Raw genomic sequence first — 19,091 nt, forward strand, 5'->3', positions numbered from 1 at the left:
CAGACGGCGTTCCCTCTCAGATGTTCTCATTTCCTCGTACAAGTGGCCGAGCAGGTGCTTGTGACTGATTTGCCCGCAATCTCATTTTGGCCGAGAGGGTTAAAGTACATACTCGTGATGTACTCAGTTGGGTAATTTAAAAAATGTAGAATGTAAATAATCATTTGGTTTCATATTGGGTATTTCTTGCTTCCATTTTAATCATAGTTTAAGAAAAAAAAACACCTGTAATGAAATTGTATTGACGTACTAGATAGCCCCTCCCCTTCCTGTTTTTCCAGAAGCCCCGCCCCCTTCCCTCAGCCTTTATGGGTGAGCAGGTTCAGCTCTCACTCACAAACATCATATTTATGACAGGATGGGCGTGCCAAAAGGATATTGGACTTCGGTTATCAATGTTTCCCTCGTGATTGATAGCCTTTATTATAAGTATTTATTGAAAGAAAGGGGAAGGGGATAATTAGAAAAGGGCTAGGAGGGGGAGAAAAATGCCGACCCAGTGGGAATTCCGCCGAAAGAAACGCATGAGATGATGAAGTTGGCGAATCTCCTCTTAATTTGGCGTCATTGAACAAAGGGGAGGCTGAAATTAATAATCGCACGTAATGGCATACTAATGATATGATCGTTTACACAATGAGGGAAAGGATGGACGCCATTTTGTATTTGACAAAACAATAGTTTGACACGGAAAGTAGTTTCACTGCTTTGGAGAATCTCGGAAACCACATTTCAACTCGCCGTCCCGCATTTATTATCGCGGCAGCGTGCCGCACATACATCATTCTCCGGCAATTTACCGACATGAGTAGCGAGTCATGAGTATTAATGACGGAAACATAAAATGAGAGTAATGCAGTTGTCACGGCCGACTCACCGAGCGTTGATTGATGTTTACGAGGCTCCTCCGTTTGTCGTGTGGAACTGAGAAAAGACGGCGCGATATTAGGCATATTTGCACACATACTGCGAGAAAAACAATTTGGCAGTTTTTCTTACAGAATATTGAGGGGCAATTTAGTGATGGTTGAAATCATTCACTACCATGGACGGTTATAGAGGTCAAAGATTAACTGGATTGGCAGTGAAGGAGTTCATTTTAGTATGATGCAGGCGAGTTCCAAATTCCAACTGCAATAATATTTGAATATAAGCACAAGTCATGAAAGTCATTCCATCAATGACATCACAGAAGGTTAGCTAGCAGTTAGCTAGCCGTCATGTAACGCTACAAGCGTTTGGAAAATTGCACTCCTCAGATAACGCAGCTTTAACACGCTTCTTCTGATTGACTTTGACAAACATTCCAAATGTTAAGCCTAAACCTAATTAAAGCTCCGCATTTATTTCAATGTCACTTTTATTCAAACTTCATAGAGAATTAATAGGACGAGTTTTCTTTCTTCTGTTTTATCAAGGGTGCTTTTTTCTGGAGCAGCTGTCTCGTATTTCTTACCTCATTTTTCCCGGAATTGGTTATAAAATATGTTTTGTCACAACAATAGACAAAAAAGAGCTTCAACAGCAAATTGCCAGATGCTTTGACGTTTGTTTTTTTTTTTGCACATTTCTCCAAACCGCTAAGCATACACACGCACACACATGTGTGACATGTGACCAATAAATGTGATTGCAGTGCTGTGATTGTATGTATCCAGGGCAGGTTATGCATTTTCCTGACATTTAATGAAGCGTTTTCGAGACCTGCCAACCTTCTGTGTAATTACTCACACATTACAGGAATGTGACTTTTTTTTTCCTTCATAAATCGAGCATATTCTTTATCTTCTTCAAAGAAAAAAATAGGATTACAGGACTTTGATCGGCACCCTCCATTATGTGCAAAATGTCAAACATAAAGCTGCTAATCACGTTATGCACTGAAGTTTCCTCAGTGGAAATGAAGAGGTCCGTTTGCGTCATCAACCGAGGCATTTTGATTATTTCCCGATTGCGTTAATGAAAAAGTCAAGCTTCTTGCGGTTTAATAGTGTGATCTTTTACAGACGGTAGACACACACCACAATGCTAAAAATAGAACACCGTCTCGGCACCTTCCTTTTGTCACTGCATTAGAAAAAAAATTATATAATTTAGTTTTAGAGCAGCGAGGTTACAATAGTGACGGATGACAAACACAGATTGTCGTTTCACAGGTTTTACAACTCTATTTATTTTTGTACCGTTTAAAAAAGTATCTTAAAGTAAGATTATCGAAGTTACGAGGATTTTTGCGCGGGCAAAATAAATAGATAAATAAATAGACAATTAAATAAATAAATGCATAAATAAATAAATTAATAAATGCGTAAAAATAAATATATAAATGAATAAATAAATATGACGGGTTCAACACAAGGTTGCCTGGGTTAAAATGATGTTACTCACCCTAAAATTGTAAAGCGGTTGAAATAAATATGATGACGCTCGAAATGCAAATAAAATCAAAATTTTCCACAAAAAAATAAAAAATAAAATCAACTGTTGGCAGACCAACAGCCACGATCTCTCGGTCACGATCCCGCCAGCATTTCTCGCCCGACACGAACCGTCTCCGCCATCATCTCCCTGTCAGCCCACGGTAGACGGTCACGGCAAATTGGTAGAAATGAGTCGCGCGACAGGCAGCCAATTTTCTTTTTTTGCGCAAGAGCTTTTCTGGAAAATGTCGGCGTGATGATACACCTGACCCAAGCGTGGGGCTGCAAAGTGGGCGAGATGGCTCCAAATAGATTGTCATTCATATAACCAGACGAGAATGGAGCGGAGACTAAAGAAGGACACCTTTAACCACAAAAAAAAAAAAATTAAAGTGCTTTTTACTTGGCATGCATTTTACTTGGCGTGTTTACTTGTCAGTGGGGGATGAAGAGTTTTAAAATGCAGCAAAGAAATGAATCAGGGATGATTTCTCTTCTTTAATTTGACGATTGTATCAACAGGTTTACTCCATTCTAATAATAATCGCTTTTAAATTCAATTCAATCTCCAAATTGCTTGAGTAGAACTTTCCGAGCCCGGAGGCTTGACGAGTCGACCTTTGATTGGAGCGTATTGTACGGCTTGGTTCGAACAGATGGGATTTCACATCAGCGTAGAGTTATGACCCGGCTCGACTCAAATGATAAGATGATTAAATATCTAATTCACTTTAGATCATTAACTTTAATCTGCTTATACTTAGGAGGCAAAGAAGGATAGCAGAGGGGGCGGAACGGGGATTCCAGGATTTCGTCTTTTATTATCCATTGCAATATTATTATTTTTTTAATTGATTGAGTCAAAATGGAGAGATATCCTTTATGAAATCTTTTCTGTCCATCTGTTTCTGGTTTTGTTGAAAAACATTCTTGAATGGAGACCACACTTATGTGAACGATCACAAACACATTTCTGAAAATAAACCCCGCAAAGATAAATGCTGGATTTATTTGGTTGTTTTTGTGTGGTCCAAGAAAATCAAACGGAAGAAACTTTTCTTGGGGTAATCTCGAAACTTGCTCAGGTAGATACAAATTGAATTATGGATTTCATATAAAAACACATCCGAGTGGATGTATCTCGAGAAAAATGACTGAGCAGGAGCGTAAAAGTTGCTGACAAAACGATACATTAAGGAGATCGATTAGTCACGTACGGCAATCCATCAGTCCAAGTGGCCTGAGAACACAACGTAAAAAAGTTTTTCTGGCTGAACATGATTTTTTTTTTTTTTTTTAAATGTCTAATGATTATTATTTTTGTTGTCACCGTTTGTGTCCAATCTAAAAACATCTAATATGAACATTCATTTCTTAGTTCTTGAAAACAATTGTGGCCAACTGCTGAAGTTGAAATGAACACTTCTCCAAGGTTACCTTGGAATAAATCCCAGAAAAACATGTTTAAGAAACATCTTATCTGGTCTCAGGTGTAACACGAGGCTCCCGTCATGCTTCTCTCCGCTAATGGCAAGGTGGCCGTCGTCGAGCCAGCTCCCAAAGCTATCAATGGAACAATATTGTATTTTCCAACGAGTCACGTCAATAGGGCGCAAGCTACATGAAGCGGAAGTTGAGCCAGAGGGCAGAGAAGGTTGGCGGGATGAAACAAGAAGCTGAAAATCCCAGGCCAGAGCCACAACAGAGCCGTAATTATGAGGTCTTCTTGGACTGTCGGGCGCGGATGTCTCAGCGGCAGAAGCAGATGCCTCCAGGCTTCTCGTGAATGGCAAGTGAAAATAAAAACAGAGGACAGGCAAGAAAGAGAACGCGAGGTTACTACCATTAGCCCGTCTTGGCCGTGCAAGGAGCGTCGAGATCCGATTGCACGCTGTTCAAACAAAGAGCTTTGGTTATTCGAGTCCGCTTGCGTTTGTTGCGGCTTGCGCTTCCCCAGGCAAATGCCGACGAAGAAAATTGATACGGAGCACACTACATAATGCCACACTGCATTTATCACATTTATTTGACTACTTCAGATTTCTAAAACATACATATCCTTTTTTTTTTTTACAATATATTTTATTTATTTATAATGTGGCTGCAGTACATAAGCACTTGCAAAACACTCCATGCTACTACTGCTGTCTTAAAAAAAACATATTTAAAAAAAAATATTTTTTTAGAATATATTTTATTTATTTATAATGTGGCTGCAGTAAATAAGCACTTGCAAAACACTCCATGTTACTACTGCTGTCTTTAAAAAAAAATTAAAAAAATAAATAAATAAATAAATAAATATATATATATTTTTTTTAAATAATAATAATAAATAAATATGTTATATACATTTATTTTATTTTATATATATATACACACACATATATTTATACACATATATATATATACATATTACTTGTCTTGGTTTCTATTCCTCACTTGAAAACACCAAAAAGTCAATTTGCCATTATACTCTAATCCTCTTGAAAAAGTCATTTTTGCATACTTAAGGCCTCTTTAGTCGCTGTCTCCACAGGTATTTGCTAGTTGTTCTCCCTCTATGATGTTTGAATGCCAATTTTACATCCCAAACATTCTTCCAACATATTCATCAAGCCGGCGTAATCCCCACAAATCAATGGCGTCCAAGCAGCCTAGCCAACAGCAAACAGCAGCAGCATTTTAAATATACAGTCCCACCTTCATCATTAGCAAAACAACATAATCCAATTCCCCCGACGGCCGGCGGCCGATGGCTTTTTAATCCCTCTTGTCTGCGTGAGAGAGAATTAAATGCAAAAGCCGGCACGCCCGATGAAAACATATGTCCTCCGGCAGGAACAAGTTCAAAGGTCACGTTGTCACAAGAAAAACAACCAGGCAGGAGGGGGAAAAGTACAGCAACACGGAGGAATGTTCCGGGCAACGTTACACAAATGCAACGAGGGAGGAGGGGAGGGGTCGACCCCGAGGGGATGATTTTGCAATGAACTTTGCTGCGAGTAGTTCAAATGCAACATGATAGACGGGTGAAAAAGTTCAAAAGTCCCAAAAGGAATGAATCGCTTCCACTTGGATAAAAAAAAAAAAAAAAAAAAGTTCAGGGGGGGGTTGAACGCTGATCACATAAATTCAGAATTGACTGTGGAATGTCGGATATACATGGCGCCCCCCCTCCACCTCTAAGCTCATCCAAAGAAAATATTGACGTCTGAAACGGCAGCGAGGGCTTGTGGGAATTTCATTTTTGGGGGGGGCTGATGAAAACAGATTGCTAATTCTTTTGACGTAAGCGCCGTGTGTTTACGGGGAACAAACAAAGGAACGCGGTGCCGCCGAGGAGCTTCTAAGCAGTCACGCCGACGGCGGCAAGAAAACTGTTGCGTGCGCTGAATACTTCACGTCTATGTTGGTAATCATTAAAAATAGGTGTGGTTTGTTTATACTCACATTTCTTATTTAATGTGGCCTAGCGATGTTTTTGCTGCACACTTTACGTTCATGCTGACAATTCTGGCCGCCATTCACTTCTATACTGAATAAGCATAAAAAAAAAAATAGAATAATTTTGCTTTCAGGTAAAATGTCAGGATGAACCCAAATTGCATCATAATCCTTCCAGGGGAACTTCATTTGACCTTCAAGGGTTCAATGTTACTATATTTTTTTGCACAAGTCGCTGCTTTCAAACTAAACTTTCTGTGACTCTCCAGTCTCTGTTGCAACCTGCTCAATGCATTCAAACAAATATACATAAATTCTTCATCCTCCGCATAGAACATCTGATATTACTGTTGTACTATGTGTTTGTTATACTGCCCTCAGGTGGCCAAAGCATACACAACAGGAGGAGCAGCACAATGCGCAATGAATTAAAGTAAAACAAAAAATTTGGAGGAAAAAAAATACAGTGATGTTATTGTTATACATTTTAATTTAGTTTTTTGGAAGGGGCTGGAACAAATTAATGGCATTTCCATTCATTTCAGTGGGGAAATATGATTTGAGATACACTTATCCTGACTTGTTCCTCCACCACTGTGCTCTAGTAGCCGGCAAATGAGTACAGATGGCTTCAGCGGTTCTAGCCAAGCGCTTCCTTTTGCCTCAATTGCTTCAAGACGCAATTAATCAATTCCACGCCATCAAATTAATCTACTAATCGATGATCACGCTTAACCCTCATTAAAAAAAAAAAACACTCGTTGGAAAGAGAGCGTGTGTAAATATAGCAAGAAGATACTAAGCAGCCCAAAGCCGCCGCAAACCAGATGAAAAACATCATTATGCAGAGGCAATAATAAAGTGCTACGGTTGATACACTAACTGGCGTTTCTCTATAGCGGAGCCAGAGGGGGGGGCGGAGCATCCTGTGACATCCGTCTTCTTTAAGCAACGCGCCTCATTATGGCTCCACACGTGCTGCCGAACAAAGCGTAAACACCAGCGCAGAAAAACAAACTCCCACACGCTTAATATTCCCAGCCTTGCCAACACGGCGAAAAATCGTCAGCGACGCAGTTAAAAAATCAGACGCTGCACCTTTATTATCAGTAGCACACATTCGGCCTTTATTTGATTGTCATGTCGCGATGGCTTTTTAATATATGCAAATAAATGGTTGATAAATAGCCGGCAAGGTTTAGGTGACAAGTCAACATTATCTGAGCATCGTGAGAAACATGTCAGATCGCTCAATAATGGGGCAAATTAAGGGACTCGGCACCGACCTGTGAGGTGAACTGCAACGGGAAAGGTCACTGTGGTTTGGTCTGAGAGATGCCAGTCATTTAGAGGTTTTTTTTTTTTTTTGTGAGGTATTAGTATTTCTGATTATATTATTAAACGACAGCCGATGTGTATAAAATGATGTTTTTATTAACTCAAGTAATTAATGTGTATTTCTAACAATGTGTTTTAATAGTATGTTTGCGCGTGACTGGGGGTCCTTTTAAGCGTCTTTCCAGGTTGCGCACGTAAAAGGGGCGGGGCTAAATGTGAGCCAATGAAATGGAGCGAGCGAGCGAAAGAGAGAGAGCGAGCGAGCGAGAGAGAGAGAGCTTGAAAAAGCCAAGGGAGTCCTCGCTTCATCCGGGGACGACAGCTCCATGGTGATGCGGCGAGCCCGCTGTGTCGGACGGCGAAGCAAAATAAAAGTAAACCTGAGGAGGGTCGCTTGCCTGCCGGAGTAGGAGGAGGCTGGGGGTGGGCTCATTTTTTTTTTTCCCCTCCCCTCTTGCAGGAGTTTACAATGCGTCTTTCACACGCACCGCGCCGCGAACGATGAGACAAGTTCGCCTCTGGGTTGCGAGCCGCTCTTGATTCACGGGGAACGGTCCTGGTAGCCGTGGCGGGCATGAAGAAGCCGAGCGCCCCGCGCACCGGGAAATGGTAGCGTACTGCGGGCACCGCAACTGGGCAGGAACATGGTGGAGAGGAGCAGCAAATTCTTGTTGATCGTGGTCGGATCCGTGTGTTTTATGCTGATTCTCTATCAGTACGTGGCGCCCGGGGTCATCAATTTCGGCTCGCCGCACGGCTATTTTGCCGAGGAGGACGAGGGGGACATCTTCCCCACGCCGGACCCCCACTACGTCAAGAAGTACTTCTTCCCTGTGCGAGACCTGGAGCGGACTGTCGACTTCCAAATCAAGGGGGAGGACGTGATCGTGTTCTTGCATATCCAAAAGACCGGCGGGACTACATTCGGCCGCCACCTGGTGCAGAATGTCCGCCTGGAGGTGCCGTGCGACTGCCGGCCGGGCCAGAAGAAGTGTACCTGCTACCGGCCCAATCGCAAGGAGACCTGGCTCTTCTCGCGCTTCTCCACCGGCTGGAGCTGCGGCTTGCACGCCGACTGGACCGAGCTTACGAACTGCGTGCCCGGGGTTCTCAACAAGAAGGAGAGCAAGCAAAAGAATTTGAGGTAAACGCAAAGAGTGCCATTTTACCGTGATTGCATCACTGCAACTTTCGAATGGGCTTTATGTTGATCATTTACCAATATCGACCTGGACCGAAACGGTATTTGTTGCATTTTTTTAACATTGTTTCCCTCCCAATCTAAAAATAAAAACTAGTACAAAGGATCTTAGGTGTGTGCTGGGATTCAAATGGTGTTCTGGGTGTGGTGGCCTCATTTAAATTTAATTAAAGGAGTGGCGATTGAATTCCAATGTTATCAAACATGCTGCGATGCAAATGAAGCCACAGTTTGCTTGGTGGCATCATTTCAAGTAAACAAGTGGAACTGATGCTGATTGAAGTCCTTGATATCGGACAAATATGCATTCCACGGTTATTGCTGTTTTCCCCAGCTTCGTTTTGACAAGCTAAACTATACGAGACGGCTACAAAAGCTGTTTGCAAATTGAAACAAATTGAATCAGACAACTGTTATGACAAAGGAGCAGCGAGAATATGGTGCGTTTGTTTGATAATGGACCTCTTGAGAGAGAAACTATGATTGGCATTTTAACAGTACACTCATTAATGTAACCCCGCCCCCCACCCTCCCGGGAGCTGCCAACAACATATCCATTCGCATCCCTTATTGCCGATAAAACAATCCCGACGTATTGACACTCGTATCAACTTCCATGTCAGCGCACATGTCGAGCGGGGGCTTCTTTTATTTGGTTGCGTGAAATCAAACAAAGGCGAACCTGTGGGAGTGTCCCGTGTGTGTGTACCTCGCAGACAAACTAAAGCAACACGGCTGCTGCGCTTCCCAGGGTCTTCCCCCCCTAAAAAAAAAAAGTGGGGGATCGGCCTTACATGGGCGAGGCAGACAGGGGCGCACAACAGGAGAGAGAGAGAGCGAGGGATGGCGGGGTTGTTGCCCCCGCAGGGGTTTGGCTCTGCTCTAATCCGAGTGATTATTACTGCTGGGACACACAACACGCACACACTAATGCTGGTATTCGCTGCTGGCGTCGGTTTTTTCGCACCCCCCACACCCACGTCGGTTGGAGGTGATAACACGTCCAAGCTGAGCTATCAGCGTGGATGCAGGGTAATTGGGCTCTTTTTTTTTTTTTTGAGACCAGACCCTAGTTCTGCGTGATTATCCTGTTGGGTGTGTTATGATTTTTCATAAATTTATTTGGTTGTTGTTTCTGCTTGGGAACTATTTAAGCCAATGAGAAGTACTCCAGTTTAGCAGGAAGCTAATTCTGGCAAGAACAGCACTCGCAGTGTTTTCGTTTCCCCCTTTTTTTTATTTTTCATATCCACCAAGGAAGTTATGCTGCCACATTTAGAATTTCATAAATCACATGCTATGGCGTTACAAAATTAACCCCAGCTTCCCCTTTCATGGTTAATAAAATGATACTCTCCCTCAAAGTTTGGGGTCAGGACAGTTATTGATTTGATTCAAAAATGCTGCACGCTACTGTACTTTTATTATTGATTGTCAAGCAGGCTAACATCAATATATTAGCTTAACTTTGCATAGCTAGCGTCATTTTGTTAAGAACAATACAGCAATGAAAAGCCATCATGCTTTTAATTTAACTTTCAATTGAGTTCATCAAAGTTTATTTGCAGGTGAGCTAGCCGCTATTTGGTCGCAAGCATGTGGTGGAAGCTCTGCTTGAAAGGGCGACAAAGATGGAGCTTGTTTACAGAGATTTCTCGCCGGTGTCCGCATAGTTCTTGGGTCAGCTGTGCTTATGTTCACCGTGGCGGGTGCTAAGCAGCTGCTAAAGCCCTCAGGCGGATGTGCGTGACACTGTCCTTTTTTTTTTTTATCCTCTCTCTTTTTAAGATTTACCTGCTCACTCGAGGTAGTTACTGCAGTGATTTGATGCCTTCGACTAAAGTATTTGTACTTAGTTACTTCCCACCATTGGGAGCTGCCGTGTTAGATGCCAGAATAAGGCAGAAGAAGCTGCAGCTCCTTTATTTTTATTTATTTTTTGCCAACGCTGCGTTCTCATCCGGCTGTCAGTGTGGATTTTACACAAAACCTTTCAGACACTGCAGAAATAACGTGGATGGCAGCCATCAGCGTTAGTCGGACGGGGGCGCACTAAAAGGGCCAACTTCAATGTTTATGAAACGCCCTCTAGGAAAAGAAAAAAAATTTGATCAATGCCAGGCAAGCTAAAGCTGACAGTGTTTTGTGTTTTCGTTTGACGGTGCAAGCGACATTAGCTGAAATGTCTTTGTGACTTTGAAAGCAAGAAGCATGCTGAGCTAGCACTGCAACTAACGGTGACGTCATTAATCGGTCATTTATTTTTTTGGGGTTATTGAATGAATGAGATTTTTGAAAGCTTCCTTTTTTTTTATCCTATTATGTTAAATTGAAAAGACTCATAGTTATTGATTTGGTCTGTAACAAAATTGTTATTTTTATTCATTTCTAAACTAAAATCGAACAATAATCATCGTTGAGAAGCTGAATTAGCAAGTATAAGCAAAGATAGCATCTAAATGATTAATCGATTAGAAAAAATAACAGATTAGTTTGAGAATCGATTACTTATCGATTAATCGTTGCATCTTAATAGCGAACTGAGATTTTTTTAGAAGGAAAGCTACTGTCTGCGGCAGTGCATTTGTTCTCGACGTGGTAATAGCCCTCACGGGCTCACCAAGTTGCCCTTCGAATGACAGCCGAAGACGGGCGCCGTGACATTTGCGAGATTGTCCAAAGCCAACATCGATCGGCGCCGTATTGAAGTTGTTACACTGACGACCTTTAAGGGTTTTATTATTTATTGATTGCTCACGACATCTCGCTCTCTCTTTCTCTCGTTCTCATCCCTGATCCCGTGAGATCATGCATGGGCAAGTACCAGATTCTGAGAACCTGATTCAGATTTTTTATTTATTTTTTTGCTTATGGAATTTCCATGAAAGCAAAGCCAGACTTTAGCAACAACGAGTACCATCTGTCCCTAGCATCTCACGCCAGTGTCTTTAATCTTGCCGCGTCTACGTAAAGATGGGACGAAGCAAATTTTTCTCCTCTTCATTCTTCAATCACCGCCTGTTCCTCCTCCTCCCCTTCATCTTTACTCCCTCCCATGCTTTTTGCTTCCCGCCTAAGCGCTCTTCCCCGCTGCCTCCATCCCTCCATGGTGGTGTCACTCCCTAATCAAACAGCAGGCCTGCTTTCCGCTCGGTGGCTTCATGGCCAGGAGGGGGCTTTTTTTTTCTTCCCCTTCGCTTCTCTATCTCCTCCTTTCACATTTGTCCCTCTCCATCTCTTCTCCCCCTCTCATCTTCGTCTTCCTCCCGAGCGTGGCTAGCGCATTAGAGGAAATGTCTTTTTTCATGGAAGATTTGCAGCAATTTCCAAAATGGCCGCGTTGCCTAATGGACAACCGACTCGGTTCTAATGAACGATTACATGTGCGAGCGTGCGGCGTGGGAGGAGGACGGAGACGGGACTGAAGAGAATGAGGAAGAGGAGGGCTGTCAGGGAATGATTGAACATAAAAGCCGAAGGGGTGAAAATGTTTAGTTTCATTGGCGGGGTGGGGGCTAGTCAATTAGCACGCTTGTCAAGCAGCGGGCATTACTCTTCTTTCAATGGGTCTCTTTTGGATTCTCACCACTCTGTTTGTGCGCACGGTTCCGACGGCGTATCTCGGAATCCAGATGAACTCCAGGAAAAGCTGATCGGCACGTCGTACGTGTGTGTCTGGGGTGCGTGTGCGCGCTCGCGTGTATCCGGGCGGGTCGGTGTTAATCCAATCAGATTAGCCGCGTATAAGAGTCGGCGGGCCGGCCGCTTCCAAAGCCGGTTTACGTTCACTCATCCCGCGAGCCGCCTGATCCGAACGCAGCCGGTCAAGCAGTCAATCCCTTGCAGGTTTCGCCGCGACCAGGTTGGGATTTGCTGGTCTCGGCACCAGAACCTGCTTTTTGTAGCCATTGCGCGGTGATAACACGGCCGCTAATCCCGGTCTCATGGCATCGCATTCCGGAGTAATTCTTCTTTCCCATTATAGAAATTCCCACTAATCGGTCAGGGCCGATGCTCAGGCTAATCAATAGAGGCTTAGCCGGACGGGAAAGCCCGGTCAGTTTAAAATCTGTTGGGGGGGGAGAATAATCAGTGCTATGTTGACTTAAAGAATTATCGCATCCGTAAACCCCAAAGGATTGTGTCTATAGAAGCCACAAGAGGGCGACAAAGGTAATTTTCGCCGTTAGATAAAGCTATGGCTTCACGAAATAAAGTTGAGTTCAACAGGTTTGCCAAAAGCAACGTTTTCAAGGCTGTTGTGTGAGCTGAGCAAAAACAGTTTTTTTTTTTCTTTAAAAGAAAAATCAATGGCCAATTAGTCATTGAGGCTACCAGCACTTAGCCACTAGCGCTACAAGTGTCATGTTCTCACATTGTAGTGAAAAAAAATGGTGGTGACATGAAAGGATGAGATAAGGCCTCCCGTGTTCCTGCCCGTCGATCGCTCGAGGCGAGCGTTGACAGTCAACATCGCTGTTGCTTCGTCTCCGGGAGTTCAACTTTGGTTCAGCCTCGGGTCACCGCAACGCGCATACTTGCATTTGGGAGCGAGTAAAAAGCTCAAGAATGGCTGCCCCATGTGAGGGGCCCCCTCTCTTCTCGCTTAACATTCCTGGCATTATTTTAAGCCGCCAGCCATTTTACAGCCCGTGACACTGTCAAGTGGGGTGATTAAAACTCGCCAGTACCGGGAAAAAGAAACGGTTGCGAAGGTTTTTGATGTCGAACCACGCTGTCGACGTAGCACCTCGAACTTAAGATAAGGTCACCATTGATTTTCGTCCGCCGTCACTGTAACGACGGGTCAAAGCCAAGAATCCGCTCAACCGTTGGCGCGGTTATCTCCGGTCGGCCTGCCAGCTTTCGCTATTGATTAGTCATTACGGAGCGGCGTGGCTTTTTCATTGATTGATAAGTCTTGAATGACACGGAGTTGAGTCTTACTCGTGGACTGATGTGCTCGACAAAGCCCCAGGGCGAATGTCTAAAGCGAGAGTGACATTTTTTTTTTTTTTTTAAATCATTACCCAGCATCCCTGACTCACCCTGTCGGTTGTCAAAAGCCCCGCCCCCCCAGCTCGCTCGTTCGCGACCCCATGGACAAATAACACATGATTAGCAGAAATTTCTCTGTCCCGTAATGAGGGGGGTGCTACGCGGCTCTTCCAACAGGATTAGCCTCCATTGATTAGGCTAGCCTAGCATCGGCCGTTTAAGAGTGGAGGTCGGGTGAGGGGGGGCATTTCTATAAATGGCTAATGAGTAGTGCTGCGGAATGCTACGCCATGCCATGAGAATGGGATTAGGGGCTATTAATCAGACAAGAGGCTCGCACAAGTCATTAGCCGACCCGGCGGCAATGTCAGTGCGTCTGCGGGATGATTCCGGCATTCTAAATTGGGTTTGGCCTTGTTGTCGTCGTCCGCTCTCTTGCTAGGAATCGCTCATGAAAGTCTTTTAATACCCTAGCCTGCGCTGCCTCATTTTTTTGACGCCACTTTCTTGTCCTTTCCTGTCATCCTCTTCAAAGACGGCGCAGATAATATTCATCCGTTCACTTTTCCCGATAAAATTTAAAGGCTTGTGGGTATTTATGAATCTAAGTGTCTATTCATTTTTTTTTCCCCAAGATGGTCGAAGACGGTGTGTGAACTAAGGAAAGGCTGACAAGCGTGTTAATTGAATTGTGGGGGGGATGCTAATGTTGTAGCGCCTCTTTAAAATAGCGGGAGGACTTTTAACTAGTAGGAGATGCTGACTTTTACCCGGGGAATAATTGTGTCGCTTTATGTCCCGCCATATTTATTTTTTGTTCAGTTTTTTGCACATCGGGAAGATTTCGTTAAGCGGTTAAAAGTTTCAATGTCAAGACAACAATGGGTGCGTAGATTTTGATTCTTCTACACTACCACAGCTTTGGTCTTCCTCGACGTTTTTGAAGTTGTGCAGTCAAGCGGCGGTCGCATGCGCTGCGGCGCTGTCATGTTGTCCACAAGTCGCTAGCATGTTTTTCGGCAGGCGTTTTTCGGTCAACCGCGAAGCTAAATGTATCCACTGCGGCCGTTTTGCTTGCGCAACCTCGCTGTCCAAAGTTTTGATTCTGAAAAAGGACTAATTTAAGAGTGCAGGTTTTTTTTTTTAACCAACATACAGCAGCCACAAAATGGTGGAGCAGCTTGATCTATTGTTTTTGCTTTATAGTAAAAAAAAATGTTTTTGCAGTTCTATTTTAAATGTTTTTTTTCAATTGACTCTTGAAGTTTTATGCTGATAGCCAGTCAATGATTATAAACTACGGCCTCCACCTTTTTTGGGTTCCGATCCTACTTTTATTTACCTTCACCTCAACTAAGACTTTCCTCTCACTGTCTCCCCCGCCGCTTCCTTCTTTTTTTAACCGCTGTCAAAAACCGCCTTATCCGCCGCCGCTGTCACTTTTGGGTTCTCAGTGTGTGTCTGGTTCCTCCAGAGAGAGGAAGTGATGTGCCAGGAAGTGCTTTTATCCGCCAGTGATCTGATCCGATGTGAGATTGAGATGAGCGAGGGAGTGAAGTCTCCTCCAGTTTGCCCTGGGGGATGTGGATGATGGCGAGAATCCACCCCACTCCACCCCCGCCTTTTTTAAGAGTTTGTCCAACAGAAAAAAACAAATATGGCAGCCTTCTGGTGACTGCCAAATTAGTAAAGCGATACTGAATAAAAAACTGGCCCTTATTTACTTATCTACTGTCAATATTTTAGATAGAGTATTATCCGTATCATAAATTTCTATCGCTAGTTTTGTTTTATCGACCGAAGCATCTGCAAGAAAAACAATTCTCCACTGCTCCCGGTTTGTGACAAAAGACGAAACTCTTTTGATGAATCACAGGACAAGTCTACGGAATCGATAAAGATTATATAAATCTTTTCAAATTTGCCCTGGGTTGCCCTAACAAGGTTGTCAATGTTGGATTTTGACAAGAAAGACCATCCCGCTGAGAATTGGCTATTTTCATAGCCAGTGTCTCATGTAGCATCTGAGAGGCTACCGCGTATGCTAGCGTAAGCACGCTAATGCTAAAAGCTAATATACTAACGCATTCACTCCAACTTTGGGTAACCCCCTCAAATCTCCAGGCGGTCCCTGCAGACCTCCAAGGGCCCATTCCAGAAAGTCAGGCTACCCCCCTCCCCCCCACACACACTCCTGCGTCCCTTTTTGCATGTTGAGCGCCACAATGCAAATACTCGGAGGCACTCCTGCAAAAACGCACTTTCCTCCCACACGCACTTTTCCGCAGTCCCTTCACTGACTTTATGGATGCTCGCTGTTTGACATTTTGTTGAATATAAACAGCCCCCCCACACACACACCCCTCCCTTCTGTCCTTTTTCGCATCCTCCCCTTTCCGTCCTTTCTCTCTGTCTCCGCCGTCTTTTGTGCGACATCCCTTAACGCTTGACCGACCGTGCCTCGACTCTTGACTTCAAAGAGCCATTTTATTCATCAGTCACTCATTAGAGAAAGAGCCGGGCGCTAAAAGAGAGGGAGGGGATGGAGATTGAGTGTATTAAAAGACATGGTGTAGGGGAGTGGGGGTATGGAAATGGGGCAGGCGAGAGAGAGAGAGAGACCAAGATGTCGAGATCAAACTTTGACGAGACCAAGACGCTGTGGTGCGAAGACCAAGACTTTGAACATTTAAGTCCAAAAGTTTGACGAGGTGAGACTTCAGAAGGGCTTGAGACCAAGTAGATAGGAAATACTTTTGGGGCTTGAGGCCAAGTCGATAATCCATTTTCTGAAGCACAACGATGGAAAGTTTTTGACGGGTGTTTATGGATGCCGCTCCCTTTTTCAGCCCGTCCTCCATCTTTCCATCTCATCTTTCCCTTTTTCTTTTCTCTCAGTACAAAGCCTTCCAGTAATCGTCACCTGCCTGTTGTTGTCGGCCGCGCCTTGGAAAAATCTCACCTTTTGTGTTCACTGACATTCTCACTTTTTTTTTTCCGTCACCCCTTTGCCGCATCTCGCTGTTTTTCTCAGGTGGCTGAGTCGTTTTCAGGTCACTAGGAATCGCTATTATGTCCTTTCTCAGCTGGAGTCTTGTTCATACTTGGCAGGAAAACAGAAAACATCTCCGCTTTGTTGGAGATGGCCTCTTCACAAAAGATGCTTACTTTGCATGAGCATCACATTCTGGGGCTTTTATTATGCTCTTGTTGATATGTTTCCCTCCCTTTGCTAATAAACGCTAAGCTGGAGTCTCGTCACGCTTGTTATTTTGCCGGAGAAAAGCGTTGCTCAATGACTCACCGATGCGTTGGTGAGTGAGCGGGTTTTGGAACCTTTCACCCAGCTTCTGTCTAACCGGAGGGAATTTCTGCGCAATGAATACAGATTCTGATCTTTGAGAGTAAAAAAAAAAAAAAATCTAATTAGTTTAGCTTTTGCTTCACTTCCCACATTGACCGGAGCCTTTTTACGATCATTTGATATTGTCAGAAATTTTTAGAGCTCACAATTTGATATTCTACATCTGCCCCTACGCACACACACCAAAACATGCTATGTTGGATTATTTAGAGCCTTTTTCGAGTTTACCGGCTTTGACCATGTGCTACCGCACGCCAGCGGCCACGAGAAAAACTGACACGGGGCAGCCGGGTGTGAATCACAGATTTTAATTGAGCTGCAGAGGTGTGATGAAACACTTGGGTTTGGGATTATTATTGCCTGTGACAAAACACACGTAGAGTCGTGAACAGAATTTAGAGGTTCTAAATTTAGAGTCTTTTTTTTATATAATTCAGTAGACGGAATTATTATTATTTTCTGTTTTGCAGCTGCGCATACCGTAATTAATAATTATCTGACTGTGTCAATTATGCAAGCAGATTGGGCCCACGCGGGTTCTGGTGGGGGGGGGGGGGAAAAAATACTAAGCTGCCACTGCTTGCCTGCACGACACACGCGGGACACATTAACCTTAACATAAGCCGGGAAAAATATGCAGAGGCTACCCAATAAAAGAAAACGTGGCGGGGATGTGTAAATTGTCCTCTAGCGGGCACACAAAACGCGGAAGGGCAGGAAAAGATACAAGATTAGCATGTTAGCAATTTAGCATTCAACAAGTCGCGATTATTTCAAGGACAGATTCATCAGCATTATTTTTTGATTTTTTTTATCTTCGTGTATTATTTCAAGTATTGTTTATGTCTATTCAGCAAAATCTCATTTTTGACTTTGGGAGGATTATTTTTCATAATTGTGTGGCAAAGTGGCGCTTCCCTGCTTGTTGTGTGTGTAAACGTGACACCCTGGGAAGTGAGTGCCATGCTATTTTGGTGCGGCCACCTCCACTGACCTCTGACCTTTTAATGATGCGACAACAATATAATCCAAGACAAAAGTGCAATGCTCTTTTTGGAGCCCGAGAGTAAATCACACACTTGCACTTATTCACGGTATTATCATCATAACTAGGTCTACTCATCTCTACTTTGCAGTTGTCCTCTTTTTCCCCGTTCTGCCATTAATTTATGCTTTCAGCAATTCCAGGCTTTTTTTTTTTTTTTCTATTTATTTCTCGGTTCTTTTTTTCCCACAGACTTTTGGGGGGCGGGGTGGGTGGTGGGTAGTTCCTGGAGGCTGGCTTTGGCATGCAGACAAAGGGCTTTTTAGATCACACAACAGGCAAAAAAGTCAAAAAGCGTCAAATATTTAGAATACGCTTTTATGAACGCAATCTGCGAGAGGTTGGAGAGAAAGGGACGCCCCCCCGCATGGCGTTTGCACAACATTAACATTTGTTTTTGGGGGGAATTGGGCACCGGGCCCATTCGCAGTATGTCGCTTTCTCGTTAAATTTGCCTTTTCAAGGCAGAGAAAGCCGCAGAGACAAACGGGATGTCATAAATTATGGCCCACTGAGCTATTAATTGCATAAGCTCGACCTGTTTTTGTTTATTGGGAAGAAAACAAGAATGCTCCTTTTGTGTTTGTTCAATTCTGTGCCAAATCTGGGAAGAATTGTTTTATTATTCTTTGTTAGTTCGCTGGATTGCGCTTTAAAAAAAAACATTCCCAGTCATATTTACGAAGACTCGGAACATGATCTGACAAATAACAATGGCAGTGAATGAGTTAAAAAAAAAAAAAAAGTGCTGGGTCAATTAAAACGGAGCAAATATTTTAAATGTATGGGCGTCTTGGTCACAATGGAAGTGTTCCTGCTTGACCCCCGACCCCGCCTTAGCTCGACGGCCCCGTCGCATTGGAATGCATGGCTGCATTAAGCGCGGCGCTGTGTGCTCGGCTGTCGGCCTGGCTTTTGATTAATTTATGGTTGGTGGGAGAGAATAAAGGCCCCCCGCCGCATGCTCACCTTCCAGCGTACACGCATGCGAACATGAAGGAAATATGCTTCCTGACAGCTTTGAGCCGTTGCGGCCGTCTCGTGGGAACGCCGGTCCCACGGAATTCTTGATGCCATCTCAGATCTCTCACCATCCCTCTCTGTGTCCCCGTGTTTTACCTTTGCCCCCCTACACACGCACTCCCACCCTTCCCACTCTTGTCATCTCATCGCATCTTTCGCCGTCCATCTGATGGAAGCCGACAGATGCCAGCAGTCTTCTATCAGGCATGGCGTGCACCCGCTCGCGCCTTTTCTTCATTTGTCACCTCTCGGCGC

General features: G+C 43.9%; 1 protein-coding gene across 2 annotated transcripts in view; it reads left to right on the plus strand.

The window, feature by feature from the left end:
• The first annotated feature begins 7,486 nt into the window (after nt 1-7,486).
• The window catches only part of hs6st1a (heparan sulfate 6-O-sulfotransferase 1a), a 31,948-nt gene continuing 20,343 nt past the window's right edge, over nt 7,487-19,091 (plus strand). For both annotated transcript variants that reach the window (XM_049740847.1, XM_049740848.2), the window contains exon 1: nt 7,487-8,349. In XM_049740847.1, coding sequence (XP_049596804.1) covers nt 7,850-8,349 — 500 coding nt within the window. In that variant the 5' untranslated portion in view covers nt 7,487-7,849. The remainder of the gene's footprint in view (nt 8,350-19,091) is intronic.

Source organism: Syngnathus scovelli, chromosome 14, assembly GCF_024217435.2.
Source record: "Syngnathus scovelli strain Florida chromosome 14, RoL_Ssco_1.2, whole genome shotgun sequence".
Taxonomy (NCBI): domain Eukaryota; kingdom Metazoa; phylum Chordata; class Actinopteri; order Syngnathiformes; family Syngnathidae; genus Syngnathus; species Syngnathus scovelli.